We start from the raw sequence: 17,938 nt of genomic DNA on the forward strand, positions 1-17,938 counted from the left end.
GGGAATTGGCACAGAGGTGATAGGATGGGGGCAGCCAGCATGGAAGCACCGGAGTGAAGTGAGACAGGAGGTGAGCACTGCAGGGGTGCTGAGGGGCGGGGGGGTCCGGGCTGTGGAGCTCAGCTGGGAGGTGCTGTGATGGGAAGCAAAGGCTGCGTTGAGGGGTGCCGCTTCCGCCCATGGTGCCACTTGTGTGGCAGAGCTGTGTGTGGGAGAGGAGCCCCAGCATCACTGCCCGTGGGTCGCACAGCTCCGCACGGCTCCGGGCTGCCTGAGCAGAGAGCTGGGCAGGGGTTGTTCCTCGCCCGGACATTGTGAGTGAGAACATGCCAAAGAGGGGCCAAGTGCGTGCCTCCACCGGGCTGCTGGCGAGCTGCCCAAGGGGCCCCACAGTGTTGCAAATGCGGTATCTCTGCCTTAGGATCTTTATTTCATTATTGAACTGCAGGCTGGCTTTGCCTGTCGGCTGTCCGGGGCTCGTCTCGATGCGTGTCCCGGGCGCTCAGGGAACACCACAGCTGATCCGTGCAGGTTCCTGACCTGCGGTCCTGAACCAGCTGTGGGCTCTGGTTCAGCTCGGGGACCCAAAGCGGCTTCAGGCCACGCAGACAGTGCCTGGGGCCTGAACCCAGAGCCCCCGCCCGCCTGCCACAGTTGTCCTGTGCTGCTCCCTGCCAGATAACTGGGGAATCCGGGGCCCCACGCGCTGCTCACTGAGTGGAGCGGGCTGGGAAGGCCAGGCGGCGTGCTGGGAACCCAGCTGCAGCCTGAGAGGGCTGGCGAGTGTGTCAAAGCAGAAAAATGTGCTGGGAACGGCTTTGCCCTTGCTCTCTTTGGCTCCTCCTGCACACGCCAGGCGAGGCCAAGTCCTGGGGCAGGCAGGGAGCGTGCCGCCAGAGCGAGGTGGGGGATGCCAGGGGGCTGGGGACAGCTTGGCACATGGAGGTGCAAAGTGTGGGGCTGCACAGTGCTGGAGTTGCTTTACCTGCCCTGCTGCGTGCACCAGGCTGGTAGCAAGGATGTGTCTGGGAGGGACAGACTGGCGGGTTGCCCTCGCACTGATGTGCCTGCATCACTCGTCTGCACCCCTGCAGGTTTTAAAGCACTCTCCACTGTGCGATGTGGGGTGAAGGGAAGGAGCTGTGGAGCTGCATCTGTGCTCCTGACGCACAGGGCTGCACTGGTGCCCAGGCAGGTCTGTGCCATCACCAACACTTCCCCCCTCCCGGAGGTACCCCAGACCCGCCTTTGGAGCAAACCTTCCTCGGGGCTAATCCCATCCTCAGGGCTAACTGCAGCCTGGACGCTAACCTCAGCCAAGTTACTGATGGAGCCGAGCTCCAGCCGGAGGATCCGAGCTGCACGTTGCCCTGTGGGGCTGCTGCGCTGCCCAGGCACTGCGGGAAGGGCACGGTGGGGCGGCATCCCGGCCGTGCTGCAGGGTTGTTTTGCAGGCTGTGAGCTCAGGGTTGGCCTTCCCGTCCCCTCCTTCAGCCGTTCCCAGCCTATTCTACCTTATGTGTAGGAACTGGTTTTTCTTCCTGGGCTATTGTTTCCGCTGGATTGGTTAGATCGCTCCAGGCCTTGCTCAGATTTCCTTTCTCACGCTTTTTTTTTTTTTTTTTTTTTTTTTTTAAATTCCCGTTTTCTGCTGCAGCTTCTGGTCTCGCCCCAATTAAAGGAGCAGGCCTGCTGCCGGCCGGGGGACCAAGGGGGCTCAGCTGCCCTGGTGCCCATCACAGAGGCTCTGGGCTGTGCTCTGATGCTGCCCATGATGTTGCTGCTCCAAAATGGTGTTCCTGGGTCTGGGAGAGCACTGCCAGGTTAGGGTGACCAGGTCCTGGCTTGCATCCCTGCCCAGCGCAGCCTGCAAGCCAAGCAAGCACCTTGGGCTTTAGATGCTTCCATTTTATTGTAACCCTATCAACTAAATCTATTTTGTCACTTTCTAAACAAAATCCCACAGATCCAACACAGTGCCACCGTCACAGGTCCTGGCTCCATACCAATGTTCTGATCTGTGCAGGGGGATGGCAGGAGCCACCCATGGGCGCCGAGCCAGTGACCAGCCGGGCTGCTCGGGGTGCTGCTGTCGCAGCCTGCCTGGCTCCTCGCCGTGATCCTGCCACCACTCGCGTGCCCTCTTCCCTTACCAGCCCAAACTCACCCTGCTGCCTTCCAACCACAGGGGCCAGAGGTGAATCCTGGCCATCCTGGGGTTGTACATGGCATGGGTTTGGGGCCGGGCTTGAACAGGGACATGTGCACCCACTGCCGGCACTGCTGGTGGCGTGCTGGGTGCCAGACAGTTGGGTGTGATGAGGAGTAGGACATCCACACTCCCCTGCCCTGCACACCTCAGGCAGGGATGCCTGGGTGCCTCGGAAGATGCTGCCCTCTCGCAGGAGGTCTGGCACGCTGACAAGGAAGGCAGGTAGCGAGCTGATGCTATCTGGCTCCAGCTGGGGAGGCAGCGCATCCCCCGGGGGCCTCTGGGGGCCTCCGGATTGCACCACGGGCAGGCTTTGGTTCCCAGATAAAAATAGAAGCTGAAACGTGAGCCCGGCTTCCCCGGCCACCGCCATCGCCACCCAGCTCAGCCCCCGCTCACGTGCCCCTGCCCAGGGCTCTGCAGGAGGCAGCAGGGAGCAGGTTGGGGTGCCGAAGACATGAGCTGGCTGGAGGGCGTATGGAGCAGCTGGCACACGGTGTCCTGGGCCCTTTGCACAAGGCTGCAGGCTGCTCTGGGGAAAATCAGAGCCCTTCCTGGGCAAGGATGGTAGCTGGGAAAACTTGGAGTGCTCAGTGCGGGGCAAGGGGAGAAACCCTCCGGCATATGTTATACAGATGGCCCTTGACCCCAACTGTCCTGAGGGACAGCTGCCAGAGGAAGGCAGGGGAAGCCGGAATAAGGGTAGCATTTGGCTTAGTACACTGTAAACGTAATTTCCTAATGCTTTCCTAGCACCTGCAGCAGAGAGCAGAGCCCCGAGAGTAGTTTCACTTGAAACTGCATGAGCTGGTGCAGAGAGAGGGGGCAGAGCGAGGGCTCTGCCTGCAGCAGCGTGTGGCACCTGAATCAGGCAAAAAACAACTTTCAGTAGGGCCGGTGTGCATTGTGGTGATGCCCAGCAGTGCTGTGTGGAACTGCTAGCAATCTGAGGGGTGGATTTCCCTGTAGAAAGAAGAGCTGGACAAGATATTCCTGCTCCTGCCGTGGTGCAGACTCTTATGGCATGGCTCAGGACCAGCCCCACAGGAGGTGTGTTCCTTGGAGCCGATGGCTGCAGGATGCCCATATGCACACCTGGGAGGGTTTCACCCTTGCTTAGAGGGTGGATATAAAGCAGGGAGGTTGATTTATGCAGGCAAAAAGCAAAGTGTCAGCATAGGGCTGGAGGAGCCGAGGCAGAGGTGGTCAGGCAGGGGAAGGGAAGGGGCCAGCCCTGGAGCTCCTGGCATGGAACTCGCCCTGAAACAAAGGCATTGGGGATGCCTCATTATAAGGTGGTTATTATTGTTCTGGCTTTGTTATTAAACTTGTTGTAACCCCTAGGATCCTGTCCCGGAGCAGCACCCTGTTGTGCTGGGTGCTGTACAAACAGGGCTTGAGGCTACGGTTAAGGTTGGGTCAAGGGTGCTGCAGCAGACCGAGTCTTCCAGAGGGGCTCAGCCCCCACATCTGCAGCTTGCAGCCCAGCTCTGCTAGTCTGTAGGAGAAACCAAGCAAGTGAGGCTTGAGATGGCTGAGACACAGCTGTGGGAAATGGAGGGATGTGGGGAGGTGCATGTGAGCGTACGCAGCGGGAGCGGGGGGTTGAGCATCTTACTTTTTTTCCCCTGGGAAATTCAGCTTTGCATGTGGGTTTAGGTGCAATGTCGGGTGAGATTCTCATCACTGCAAAGGCCTTGAGGTACGGAAAAGGGTTTTTGGTGTCACTGACAATTAAGTCGCCCTCAGTGCAGCCGACTACCCCAGGCAGAGCGATGGCGAGGCGGCAGCGGGATGGGGTTTGTGGTCAGGGACCTGCTGCTGTGAGCACGTGTGTGTGGAGAGGGGTGAGCGCCTTCAGTAGTCAGCTGCTGCAGCTGGCATGGCACCGAATGGCATGGCATCACACAGCACACGTGGTGCGGCGCTACACGGCACTGCGTGGCACAGCTGCCACCACCAGGAGGGCAGCCCCACGGGTGCTCCCCAGTGGGCACCCACCTGCCGGGGTCCCAAGAGGAGCACGTGCTGATGTGGAGGAATGAGTGAGCGTGCGCAGGGAGAAGTGAAGGACGGGATGCCTGGGAGCTCAGGGCAGAGGTGGAAGGCAAACCCCAGCCCTGCTGGATGCTGAGCCCACTCTGGCAGCCTTCCCAAGCCACCTGAGGACTTGTGTGCATTTCCCTTCCCCTCTCCTTCCCCAGAGCGGCTGTGTGCTGGCACGTGGCAGCTGAGAGTTGGTTGTCGCAAAGAAGGGAGGCCTGGAGCCAGAGCGCTGCCCGCCGCGGGTTGCAGCAGCCCTGGCCACTTTTCTGCTCCCCAGGGCTGACCTCCGCTGGCTCTATCTCCCCAATCTTGTCAGCTCCACTAATCTGCCTGTTTCAGTGCCCGTGGTTCTTGTTTCGTGCTCCCAGACAAATGAGGCCCTTCTAGCTGTCAGGTGAGCCTTTCCCAGAGCTTATGCAAATGATACTAATTAAAGGCATTCTTATCTGTTCAATTTCCCACACCTTTTGCCTCCGAGGGGGATAGAAAACTTCATGTTTTAACTCCGTATTTCGTGGCAATCGGAAGGACTGCCTAGGGAAAGCGTTGGGAAATGCAGCAGGTCACTCATGAGAAGAGCTGGCTTATGCAAGTGTTGAAACACTTTATTATGCATGAGAAACCTTCCAGAAACAGATGACTAACAGCAAAGCGGGAGCAGAGAAAGCAGTGGGAACGCCATACCGGGCTGGCATGGGATCCCATGTCATCTTACCAGCTTAGCAGGGTTGGGCTAGGTCAGCACTTGCCTAAGAGACCTCTCAGAGTACCTGGCTGGTGATGAGGGAAGTGATGTTAATGAGTCAATAAACAGAGCCCTTCCCTCTTTGTGAACCAGAATGCCCCTGCGTGATCCCAGGAACCCACCAGCAGCCCCGTGTTTCCATGCTACCTGCCTCTCGTGGCCATACTCACACCGGTGCTCCTTGCACAGCAGACGGTACCCAGGTTGCCATCCTGTATGGCGACCCATGTCCCAGCATGGCTTCTGCTGGCACCCAAGGCAGGAGTGCCACGTGCAGCAGCAGCATACTGATGACATGACACTGCATGAGTCAAGCCCTTGGCTCTCCAGGGAAGGGGAGCAGTAAGCCCTCTGCTTTCTGACCCCCCCTTAGACGTGTGGCTGTCCCAGGGGCTGTGCTTGGAGGTGGCCCTTGTACCCACAGTGTCTACACTTTGTGCATGGGGCTCAGAGATGCTGAGGGGAATTCAGCCCCACATTTGTTAGAGAAGGAAAAGAGCATTTGAAGATGAAAGCTGTAACTGCAGCAAGAAGGAGCTAGAGAGTTGGGAAAAAGCATGAGAAAATACACACATGGAGGAAGATGAGCATGAGGCATCAAACCCTGACTTGTGATTGGAATTTGCCAGTGATGGTTACCTGATTTTCTTGTCAATGACATTCTCACAATCCCCCTCCCTGCTGGGCAGCCCCTGCTCTGGGGTTCCACAGAGGCAGGCCTGTCTGTGCAATGGGACAGCAACGTGGGCAACCTTTGCTGGGCCAGAGCATCCTCCATGCCCAGTGTGCTGAGCGTTCCATCTCAGAATGTCCCCGAAAGAAACTCCTGGATGCTCAAGGGCTGTGGTTTCACAACCAGGATGAGAGTTGCAAGCTCTATCCGGAGGAGTGGCCCTTTCACCACATGATATCCATCTTGGAGAGAGGGAAAGAAAGGAAGGGAAGAGGGTAGGCGGTGAGTAGGAAAAGAGATATCACTGCAGGTGGCGCTTGGATGGCCCTGTGATATGGCGAGCAGAAGACGCGCAGGGAATTGTCCTGACATGAGCTGCCCTGAATTGCCCCGGAGAGTTCACTCCGGGCACTACTGATGTTGCCCTTTACAGCCAGTGTTGGTACACTGAGGATTTCCTAAGCCAGAATCTCTCCAGGCAGAGAGTTGCGCATCACCAGCAAAACCAGTGCCAAGAAGAGCCTCAGCGCTGGTGAGTGATGCTGGCCTGATGTCGTGTGTCTGCAGAGCGAATGGGAGAAACCCACACTTCTGGACACCATTATGGGGCCAACTCTTCTACCACCAAAGTGACTCCAGAGCACTTTGTTGGAGCAGAGGAAGGACAGGACTGGCCCCTCTCCAGCTGGCACCAGGTGCCAGGCATCAACCTCTGAGCCTCCACCTGGGCTCAGGGCAGCTCCCAGGGCCCTTCTAAAGACCCAGAACCTTTGGCTTCTGTGATCTGTTGAACCTGGGACAGGATGAGGATGCTGAGATGGCCCAGGAGCTCCAGGCTGGTGCATCCAGTCCCTTGAGTCCTGGGAGGTTCATGCGTCACTGCGGTGCAGTTCCCCCTGGGGGGCTGGGAGAGGCAAGGATCACTGTCCGAAACAAAAAAGCCACTGGACAGCCCAGCATTGCAAAAGGCATCTGGGGGCCTTGCACTCCTTGTGCTGTGCAGGCAGAGCTGGGACTGCTCGGGCTGCTCGGGCTGGGGATGTCCCAGCATGAGGTGCCGGCTGAGCTGACTCGCTGTGGTGTCATGGTCTGGGGCTGACGGTGTCATCCCTTCTAATCCCCTTCGAATAAGTCTCAGTGGTGGCATTGCAGAACACCTGCAAGTTTCTGTGTGCGCAGTGGGTGCTGGGCAGTGGGACAGCAGCTGCAGAGCTGCTGGTTCCTGCACTGCGGTACAGAACTGGTGGGCAGAGGGGAGCAGAAAACAACAGAAAAAGGCCATAGCAGGGACAGCAGCTCGGGCCGGCACGGACCAGATTCATTCCTTACCCTTGACGCAGACGTGGTGAGCAGAGACCAAGAGAACACGCAGATCTCAGCGCCCAGCACACCCGGCACGGTGATGGGAGCCGGGGTGCACTCGCCTGGCTGTGCCCGGCCGGCTGCCAGCAGCACCGGTGCCCGTGCGCCTGCACGTGTGCCACGCCGGGCACTCAGCGCCGGCCCCGCTCCCGCTGCCCGCGCCGGGGCTGATTCACACGGGGCGCTGGAAGCCGGGCTGCCGTGGGAAAGCGCACCCGCCATGGCTCCCGAGCGCTGGGATTGCTTCAGCGGGGGTGCAGCCAAGATCCGTTTCACAGCGGGCAGAGCAGATCTCGGCTGGGATTTACCAGTGACTAAGCGTGTGCTGGCAAAGGGCTGCCCTAGCGTGAGAAAGAACGAGCTGCTCCTCCTCGGAGGTGTGCTGCGGGCTGCGCCGGGACGCACGGCCCCGGGCACCTGCGGGGACAGGCATCATCCGTGCCGCGCAGCGCGGGGCTGCCGGAGCCCGCGGGGAGCTGCCCCGTCCCGCTCCCATCGGTGAGGCTCTCCCCTGCCCTCACTCGCAAACGGTCGTACCAAAACTGCTCCCAGCCCCCGGGATGCAGGAGTGGAGCATCCGGCCCAAGGCCACCGCTGGCCCCCGTGCCTTACTGAGGTGGCAGGCTGCCCTGCTCACCTCGTTTCTTCTGTTTCGTTTTGGCAGGGCGTTACAAGAAAAAATGAATTGCAATTTTTTATTACAGCTAATTGGCGCTGCTGCTAAGTGGCTTGTCTGGCTCTGGAGCGTGCCCTGTGCTTGGAGCTGAGGATGGGGAAGGCCCAGGGGCTGTGGAGGTGGTGGGGGCACAGAACCTCCCAGCTGTGTTTGGGAGCCCCAGGCAATAGGAAACGCATGGCCACAGTGTATGTGGCCCCAGGGGCTGCACTGTCCCTGGGTCACAGCAATGCTGGATTTCAGCAAAGCAGAGGAATTTTCCTGAGGTAGGGAAGAGCAGGGCATTGAGCAGGGGGGAGCTGTGGCCAGAACACCCCAATGTGAGGGCTGCAGGACAGCTGTGATGTCAGGGCAGCCATGGGGCTGGGCTGTGGGGGCTGGGACATCCTTGAGCTGCAGAATCCGGCTCTGCTGCACAGCAGCTCCAGGATTGTGCAGTCCCAGAGCAGCAGGTGACACCTGCCGTATACACAGGACCAGGTCTGCCCGTCTTCTATGCCCACCTCTGAATCCCTTCGTGCTCCATTTTTCTTCTCTGCCATCTTCCAGCATGGATCTGGCCCCCCGCCTTCCCAGGAGCTGCTCACAGGCACAGCTGAGCTGGGGCAGAGCTGAAGAAGGGAGAGGGAAGGTGAGAGGCAGAGGGAACACGGGCTGTGAGATCTCCAGCTCTGCCTCCTCTGAGCACTCAAAGCCTGAGATCAGATCAGATGGGATCAGGCAGCCTCTGCCAGTTATTGTCATGTCGGCAGTGAAATTAGAAAGTGACATTTCCTTCATGATCTGATAACTCAAAGTGCTGATGTGGCCCCTCAGAAAATTGAGGTTCTCACAGGAGAGAGATCTTTCTTCTGCTGTCCCAGGGTTTTGTAGTTTCATCTCCTCTGTGCTCCTGGCTTTGGGTTTGAATGGGAAAGCCTGGGGCTGAGCTGGGGCTGTGTGCTGCTCTCCATCCTGAAGGGCATGGAGGTGACGCTGCTGTGGAAGTGCCAAGGATGTGGCTGGGACACCTGGCTGTGGTGGCACGGCTCTGCCTGCCTCAGTCTCTGCCTTCAGGGACTGGAGCCTGGTGTCTTCTGGGATCAAGCAATGCTCTTGCAGATGTTGTGAGGCTGCAGATGGAAATCACTCTTCCTGCTGTGGGGCAGAGCTTGCTTTCAAACAGATGATCCTTGCTGAGGCAGCTGTGTGGGAAGAAGGGGCATCTTTGCACCTCGCTGTGACCCTGGTGCCGTTCCAGCCGGCACGCTGCAAACATGCTGAGGGCCCACATGGTGCCCGCTTGGGCAGTGGAAACCTTTCTGGTTTCAACAGGCTTTGGAGCAAACCCCCAGGCAGGAAACTTGTTCTGGTTGGTGAAGTTATGCACCTGTCTCACTGCTTTCCTTCGATGCAGCATGCCCAAATTGCTCTGCAAGCAAAAAACAGCCCCTCAAAACAAATAGCGAACAAAAGGCATCGTGGAACATCCTGGCAATCAACCTGCTGCTTTCCAGTACCTTACAGAGCTCTCAGGGAGGGCAAAGGGAGGCTGAGCATGCCAGGCTGCTGGCAGCGCCCTGAGCTCGGTGGGACGTGCCTCAGTGTCCCCACGTGTGCAGTTGGGAAGCCCAGGGATGAGGCTGGTGCTCGAGGTTACAGACATCCCAGCCATCACCTCACCATCTCCCCCCGCTCTTTTCCCAGGTGTGCAACTGTGACAAATACCTGAAAGTCCCAAAGGAGAGGATGAGGCAGCTGGTAGAGGGCAGCAGGAACTCGCTGGGGGACAACAGCACAGGTGAGAGGGCAGTGGGGGGAGTGCAGGCAGAGATTTGTGTCCCACTGCCGCCCCGGGGCTGTGTGCACCAGATCTCTCCCCGATGAACGATGGAGACCCTCAGCACCAGGCTGCAGCGGGGTGTGGACCTGCTGAGCCTTGCAGAGCCCCCCCCCACCCGCTCCATTCCGTTACACTCATACACGTCCCAGCACAGCCTCAGTTTGCCCATCTGCCTGAGCTTGCAGTGCAAGGCATGGGCTGCTGTGTGCTCCTGGCCAGCTGTGGCTTTGCTGGGAGCCACACGTGTGGTTCAGGGACAGTGAACGTGGTGACTTTTCCCATGGTGCCAGCAGCCTGGGAGCACTGCGCTTCCAGAAAGGCTGGGGCATCCTCCTGGTGGTTTCTCTGGTGAGGGCACTCACTGTTTGTGTGTACCCAGGGACCAGCCCGGCCTGTTCCTCCAGTTCTGGAGTATGGGAAATAGCAATGCTGTGGTTTGCATTAAGCCGTGTGAGCAGTTTCCCCTTCCCCCATCAGGAGGGGGTGATGGAGCTGGGGGGGCTCACATGGCACCATTATTTCTCTACGTGGCCTCTCTGAGGACCCTCAGCTGCTGCACCCTCCACACCCTCTTGTGCAATGGAGAACATCGCCCACATCCCTTCTCCCCCTGTTGCAGAGGGATGGGGTCAGTGAGCTCCAGGGCTGCAGGAGCCCCACACAGGCCATGGCCATGTGAGGGAGCATCTCAGGGCAGCCAGCAGCAGCAAACACCTCAGCATCCTCACAGTGTTGGTGTTCTGCTGCCACAGAAACATGAAATTAAAGCTGACTTGTGCCAGCTGGGCTCTGCCTGAGCTGCGGATGCCAGGGAGCTGCCAGGCAGTCCCTTGTGACCCTGTGCTCAGCCACACTTGGATTTCTGACCCTATTTAGAGTTCTCTGTGTGTTGCTGGGATGGGATGTGTGTTGGGATTCAGAGCATCTGTGTGAGCTGAAGTAGGATGGGCAGAGGGGAACAGTTCTGCCCCACACACAGCATGGGGGTTTGGCACCCCACTGCTCACCCACATGGGCAATTCATCAGCTCAGATTTATCTCCAGGACCGTGGGCAGACACTCATCCAGCACCCAGCCTTGGCAAGAAGCCTCACACCTAGGTTGTTGTTTTCCCTGACACAGCTGCATTTTCCTTGCATGAGGCTTTGATGGAAGTGCTGAAAGTCACTTCAAGCCCAGACGGCTTTGCCTCATGATGCCTTTGTCCCATTGGGGTGCTCAGAGCAGCTTTCCTGGTGGGCTGTTTGCCCGAAGCAGGCTGGGGACAGAGCAGTGAGAGGTGACGCTGCTGTGGGTCCCCACGTGGCACAGGCAAGGTGTGATGTGGCTGGAGGCCGTTGGCAGCATGCATGCTCCTGGATGACCCAGGTGGATGGGTTGTGTCACAGGCTCTTGTCTGGCCAAGGGAAGCTTCTTGCTTAGCCAGTGTGGTAAAACCACCTGGCATGGCGCCCTGGTGCTTGGAGATGCTCTGCAAATGCTGGCAGGCAAAGGAAAAACTGCAGGACGGCAGCGAGTGGGCAGGGAGCACAGCAGTTCCCAGGCAGGGCACTGGGGTCCAGAGCCTTTTCCTCAGCCAGGGGCTCTGCTCCCTCGTGTCCAAAACCTTGAGGATGGATGCGTATTTTCTTACCCTGCTTCCAGGATCTGCAGCAAGTGGCTTTGCTCTGAGCGTCAGACCAGTCTGACTGGCACATGGGAAGGGTGCACGGTCCCTGTGCCATCCCACAACTGCTCTCACACCCGTGGAGCATCCTGGGCCTCCTCCCCACCTCAGCTAGAGCACAGCCCCAGTATGCAGGAGCAGCCAACAGCCCTGCACACGTCGGGCTGCTCTGCAAGCAAGGAAGGGGACTGGACCTGCATCAGTCCCCAGGAGGCTGCACCCACAGAGCTGGGGTGCAACTCCTTCAGGCCCAAACCAAGCAACAAGTCTCCTACCCCATGGGGTGCAGCGGGGTACTGGGGGCTTCCACATGGGTCAGGGATGGGACTGAGGACCTACTGTGCAGTACCGGGAGCAGGCATTATGGCAGGAGCAAACACAGGGGCTACACAAGCTTTGCTCCTGCCCGGCTGCCAACTTTGGGTGCAAGAACCGGTGAGCTTTGTTCCCACAGCTGCACAGCGATTGGAGCTGCTGAAGGTGCCCCTTTGCCTTGAGCTCCTCCGCCCAGCACCACCCTGGGAACGTCTCAAGAACGTGGCCTGGCCGCTGCAGCCCGGGTTGCACAATCACAAGTCCTTTGTCCTCGGCTTATCTGACTTAGAGAGGAGGAAAAGATAACCAGGCATCTTCAGCGCCCTGCAATCCAGTGTGTTTCTCAGGCTTGTAACTCCTCTTATCAAGTTCAATCTTTCACCACGGTGAGGTTTCCCATGCACCTTTGTACTCCAAGAATGCTCCCAGGTCTGCTTTCAGACTTGTGCAAAGTCTTTACGATGCGCGCTTTCTCCAAAACACCCAATCCTTAATTGCCTAATTATGGACGAGTCTCCCGTGTGTGCGATGACAGCTGGGTGCGGCTGCGGGGCTGTGGGAAGGGCTCAGCTTGCACAAGGGCTGCCAAAGCCTCTGGGGCCAGGCAGGAGAGTGCGGCACAGGATCGACTTGGGGAGCACAGGGAGACCCGGGCTGGAAGTGGGGCCGGGGGGCAGGATGTGCTGTGGGAACAAAGGGCAGCTCGGGGACGTTGGGGTTCTCACCGATGTCCTGGCACTGAACCTCCAGGGTGCCCAAGGTGGGGGAGGTGTTGTTTGTTCTGAGAAAAGGAATAGGAACACGTCTGTCCCTGCTCCCCAGGCCGTCCCATGCCCCTGTCCCGCAGTGAGGGCTCCCAGAGCTGTTCAGCCGACCCAAGGCTCTGCAGAATAAACAGGGTGTGGGGTCTGCAGTTCACCAGCGCCGCTCACCTTCATGGCATGCTTTGAGTGGCCCTGCAGTGCTGGGGCTGCAGGGTGCACATCATCCCTGCCCACTGCAGACAGAACCTCACGGCTGCAGCTCCTGGCCCACGCTTCTCCTGGGGTCCCTGGGACAAGACTGCTGCCACCCCACCCTGCAGCACCTGAGCAGGGTCCCTGCATGGTGTCCCCTCCTCAGAGCTGCTGGCTCTGCATCCCCCGTGGTGATAGTGCCATCAGAATCATAGACCCACACATCATCCCAAGCTGGAACAGACCCTCGTTGGGATCACGAGCCCAACCCAGCCCCATGCAGCACCACCCGAACCCCAACCCTAAAGCTGAGAGCCGTGTCCCAATGCTCCCTGAGCTCCAGCAGCTCGGGGCCGTGCCCACTGCCCTGGGAGCTGAGCCGAGCCCAGCCCTGACCCCATCGCTCTGTAAGCCCTGCACAGCCTGCCCGGTTCCATCGTCCCTGGGTGACCCAGGCAAGAGTGGGAGAGGTGAGCGAGAGGCCAAAGGGCTTTTTATTTTCATGATGTTTTATAATGGGATTATTAGTTCCCAAGAGGTGTTTCGAATTGATTCGGTAAGGAATTGCTTTCATTTCTCCTCTGCAGAGCTGCGGTGGGAATGCAGCCTTTGGTGCAAAGAGCCACAGACCTCTTGAAACTGTAGATCTCAGAACCACGGTGTGCCAGAAAGCCTCACCCCCAGCCCCAACACACTGAGTGCTGCATCCCAGTGTGCCCAGCACCTGTGGGGATGTCACAGGGTACCTCCCCCCCCCCCCCCCCCCACTGGAGCAAGTTGACGAGAGGAGGAAAAATTCCATCCTTCCCAAAGTTTTTTCCCCCAGGAAAGCCATTTCTGTTCCGGGGCTCTGACCTTTTCCCAGCCTGGTTTTCCCCGCAGAAGCTCCCAGCCAGCACCCTGTGCCCATCTTCAAAAGCCCCGCGAAGAATTTGGTGGGAGGGGGAGAGGGGGTTTTACAATCTCCCATTCAAAAATGGTTACTTTGAAGTGATGTAGCATTTTCAACCCTTTGAAGCGCCACAATTAGGGAGGGGGCTGGTGCAGGCCAAAGGCATAACACTGGGTGACTATCACTGCCTTTCTCTCCCTTTTAAGGGATGAACTTTTCCTCCCTGCCTGCCTCTTTCTCACGAGACACCGACCAGGGGGATGGGATCGGGGTGTTTGGGAGTCAGAAGTGTGGCAGGGAAGAAGGGGGGGGTCCTGTTTGCAAGAGCCAGGTTGGCGCTGGGGGGATGGATGGAGCTTGCCCAAAGGGAGAGCAGATTGCTGGGGGTATGGGGCTGTGAGTGCCCTGCTGTGGGGCTGTGAGTGCCCTGCTGAGGGGCTGAGATACTGCAGGACTGGGATGCTGCAGGGATGGGATACTGAGGAGCTTTTAGGGGGTTTCATGGTGAGGAAACATCTTTGCTGTCATTGTGGTGATGATTGAATCCATCACAATGGGGTCCTGAGAGCAGGCACCATGAATAGAAAAGGGGGGAAAAGCCATATTTTTGTCTGCGTGTTATGAACTGAGACTGAAGGAAAGCAAGTGCCTGGCCTGGGGTGAGGCAGGCAGCCCAGTCAGTGTGCTTGGAGCTGCAGCACAGAGCCCGTCCTTGTGCACCAGGCTGCGGGTGTCTGATGCCGGGTTGGGTTAAGGCTAGGGTTGGGGCTGGGGTTGGGGTTAGGGTCAGTCCTCCCACTGGTGGGCTCTGTCCTGGACAAACCCCCAGAATCAGAGCTTCCCCTCTGCTGTTCCACTCCAGGCAGCTCAGGGATCTGAGGAGAATCCCAATTCTGCACCAGATACCAAAAATTGGAGATAAAGGGAAACTGAACTTTTTTTGTTCCCTGAAGGAATGAATGTTGGTGTCCCAGACAGATGCAGAACGCAGAGCAGCCCTCAGTCTTGCTTTCCCCACTGAAATTCCCGGTGTGCCGATGCAGGGACGAGCCAGCCAGGAGCGCTGGTGCCCCCTCCGGCACGGTTGGCTCCCCACAAACCTCCCACCGATCCTCGCAAGGGGCCGGTTGGAAGCCCCAGAGATGCCGCTGGAGAGCCGCAAGATGCCTTTTGTCGCCTTAATTGACGCTGGGCAGGATGAGTCCCCCCTGCCGAAATGAGTCATCCCGTAGCAGCCAGCGCAGCCCGCCCCGTGTCCCCGGCTGCCAGGCATCCTGATGGATGAGAGTCAGCTCAGCCCTCGCTTCCGCTGCCCGGATCCAACAACCCGCTGTGCCCGCGCCGCGGGGACGCGAGCAGCGAGAGCCCGCACCGAGCTGCCAAAAATGCCGTGGGTTTTGCGGTGCTTTGGTTGCGATGGCAGCGATCCGCCGGCGCGGCGGGGACACAGCCGGGTCGTGCAGGGACAGCGCTTGGGACGCGTCCCCCCCGCAGTGCCCCGCAGTCGCCTCCCAAACGCGTGCGGTGCTCCTGCCGGAGGTGCAGCCCGGCAAGGTGGGCCGTTCCCGTGGCTGAGCACAGACCTCGCTCATCACACTGGCGGCTGACTGTTTCTCTGTTGTTTCCCATCCCTGCAGGCTGCCCGACGTCGTGCGAGGAGAAGCCCGGCCGGACCCGCAGCGCTGCTCAGCCCACCGGCACCACAGCGGGAGAGCGGCTGGAGAGCACGAGGTCATGTGGAGCAGATGTGGGGCTGGTGGGGGGCACAGCCCTGCAGGTGGCTGCCATCCCCCCCGGGGTGCTGGACAAAGCTGAGCTCACTGACTTCTACTGCTGCACGCGCTGCGGGAAGGTGTTCTGGGAAGGCTCTCATTTTGGACGCGTCGTCTCACAGTTTCAGGATATTCTGGTCACCACGGGGGATGAGCAGCGTGTCTATGAGCTGAGCTGAGGGCAGCAAGGGGCTTGGGATGGCTCAGCAGCAGGATGGGGACTGCAGGGATGAGCTCCCCTATGAGCTCGGGCAGGTCTGCGGGGAGTGGGCTTGGGTTTGCGGTGTAAGGCTGGACAGCAGGCTCGTGTTTTGGGGTCTGCGGGGTAGGGGGCTCTCATGTTTGCACTGATGTGGTGACGGTTGGCAACACGGCCTCCGTGGGAGCATTAAATCAGAGGCACCTGGGGAATGGATCTGTTGCTTTATTTCTGCCTCTCTCCAGGCTGGGCACAGCAAGAGGATTGCAGAGCTCTCCCAAATGTCACCAGGTGCTGCCGCCCCCATGGCACCCGTCGGTGCCCAGCATGTCACCCCGGAGAGGTGTGTCCCTGTCCAGCAAAGCCCCTCTGCTCTCCATGGGAGGATCACTGAGGGAGGTCTCTGCTCTGTGCCCCCTTCCAGCTGCTGCCCCCAAGATCAAGAAAGCGCTTCCAGTGCCCAGTGTGCTCTGTGAGTATGGGACACGTGTCTGCGTGCCACCCTGGTCCCACAGCTCTGGGCACTGCCGGCTGCTGCATCCCAGCCCGTGGATGGGCTGAAAGCACTCCACCCTTTAAGAGAGGAGCGTTTGCAAAATTCCTCCCCTAATCCCGGTTAACTGCCAGGCACTGATGTTATTGCTAACAGGGCCCGAGGGGCTCTTGGCTTAAGTGCGACATTCACGGGCCAGCAAAAAGCCTGCCCGGGCAGCTTACACAGCGGAGCCGATGTGCTCTCCCTCTCCAAACGCTCGTGGCGATGCAATGCTGAGGGCTCCTTCCCCTGGGGATGTTACACCCAGCGCTTCTCACCTCCCGAGTCAGAAGGGCATCGAGGCAGCTCCCCGCAGTCTCTCAGACACTGTGCTCCCTTCCTCTCCTCCATGCTGTTAATGTCCAGCCCTACCCGGCAGTCCCTACTTTGCACTGTTGCAGTGCAAATGTTTCACATCATTTTCAAGCAAATGACAGCAGAGAGGATTTGGGATGCCCCCACCGCAGCCTGTGCCTCCCCTCTGACCCCATCACCAGCAGTGCAGCACCTGCAGGACTGTGCCCATGGACCAGCCAGCCTCGCTCACCGCTCGCTGCCATGTGAGCTGGTGCAGCAGTTGGGTTTTGGTGCTGGCTGCATACACATCGGCTCTAAGATCTAAGCACACTTCTACTCACCTCCCAGTCTGTCTCTGGGGGGTCACAAAGCAAAGCCGCACTGCTGATGCACAGCCAGAGCTGCCCATGCCTGGCTGCCATCACCACTTTGCCTCTTCTCCCAGCTGTGAAGGAGGGCAATGCTGTGCTCCCCACGGGGTCACATCCTGCACAGCCACATTGGTTTCCTTTAATTCCCCGTCCCCAGGTGTCCCCAGGTGTCCCTAGGGTCCTGTGGCCCTGCCGTGCCCCATGGCCACCTTGGAGCTGCTGGCCGCTCTCACCTGGAGCTCACCAACTGAAACTGCTCTGTTTTAGCAGCAGTTCTCCCAGGCACCTGCACAGCCCTGCGTGAGGTCTGGTGGCTTCCCCTGTGCTGTGCCAGGCAGGCTGGCTGCTGGACACTGCCACAAAGGACCGTCCACACACAGGCAGTGCCACCTCAAGTCGTGTGGTGCACTGGGGATTATCTCTCCTAATAGGATTAAAATGCCTTCTTCTGATCTTGCCCTTAGCCATCATCATTTTTCTATTGATCCTTACAGCTTCCCACTCTGTTGTCCGCATTTTTTCTTTCTTTCTTTTTTTTTTTTTTTTTAGCATAACCTTAAGGAATTGTGTTTCATTTCCTGGTTTTCCAGACCTGCACTCTTTCTAGGTGCTAACTCATTTTTCTTAATTCTCTCTTCAGCTGGAATCGGAATTTCCTCTTCTCTTTTACCCCAGGGTCACTTTTGCAGCAGTTGTGGTGCAGCAGCCGCTCCACCAGGCTGGGCACCACGGGCTGAGCACAGGCAGCTCTGCAGCACCGCGTTTGCCCACGGGCAGCATGGGGGCACGGCACGATGTGGGTGGCTGTGGAGTGGTGCCGCTGTGCCCCGGGGCAGAGGCCGTGGAGGTGCAGAGAGGTCGTCCCCACATTGGCCACACTCAGCATCAAACTGCCGAGCCGGGCCGGCCTTGAGCAGCATCCAGGAAGCAATAAATCGTCCGGTTTTCAATGGTGGAGACGGATCAAAGAGAATTAAGCCGGCTTTTTAATCAGCCTGCAATATTGTTTCCCTATCTGGCTTCTTTTGAAAAAACAAATAAATAAGCAAACCTACCTCGCTGCCTGTGCTGTAGTAATATTTAACGTTTATCGGGGCAGTAAGGGGCCTTTTGTGCTTTTATGGGACTGTTTGATGGTGCGTTCGCAGGGCAGCGGGGGCAGCTCCCGCAGAGCCGCCCGGTCCCCGCGATGCCACATGAGTGCACCGCTCTGCCTCCGCCTGCTGCTGGGGGACGCTGCCGTAGGACAGCGCCGGAGGAGAAGGAAAGCAGCCGGCGGGGGCTGAAGGGAGGGGAAGGGAATGGATCCGGTCCCTTCAGTCTCACGACGTGGCTTCACCTTTGGACCCTGAGCTGAGAGCTCGGGAAGGGATGGGGGTAAGGTGGGGGAGCAGAGTCT

At 58.8% G+C, this 17,938-nt stretch overlaps 1 protein-coding gene across 6 annotated transcripts in view; it reads left to right on the plus strand.

The window, feature by feature from the left end:
• The window catches only part of EXD3 (exonuclease 3'-5' domain containing 3), a 245,639-nt gene extending 228,088 nt beyond the window's left edge, over nucleotides 1–17,551 (plus strand). For all 6 annotated transcript variants that reach the window (XM_048966121.1, XM_048966127.1, XM_048966122.1 and 3 more), the window contains 2 exons: nucleotides 9,401–9,494; nucleotides 15,003–17,551. In XM_048966121.1, coding sequence (XP_048822078.1) covers nucleotides 9,401–9,494; nucleotides 15,003–15,316 — 408 coding nt within the window. In that variant the 3' untranslated portion in view covers nucleotides 15,317–17,551. The remainder of the gene's footprint in view (nucleotides 1–9,400; nucleotides 9,495–15,002) is intronic.
• Nucleotides 17,552–17,938: the final 387 nt, after the last annotated feature.

Source organism: Lagopus muta, chromosome 19, assembly GCF_023343835.1.
Source record: "Lagopus muta isolate bLagMut1 chromosome 19, bLagMut1 primary, whole genome shotgun sequence".
Taxonomy (NCBI): domain Eukaryota; kingdom Metazoa; phylum Chordata; class Aves; order Galliformes; family Phasianidae; genus Lagopus; species Lagopus muta.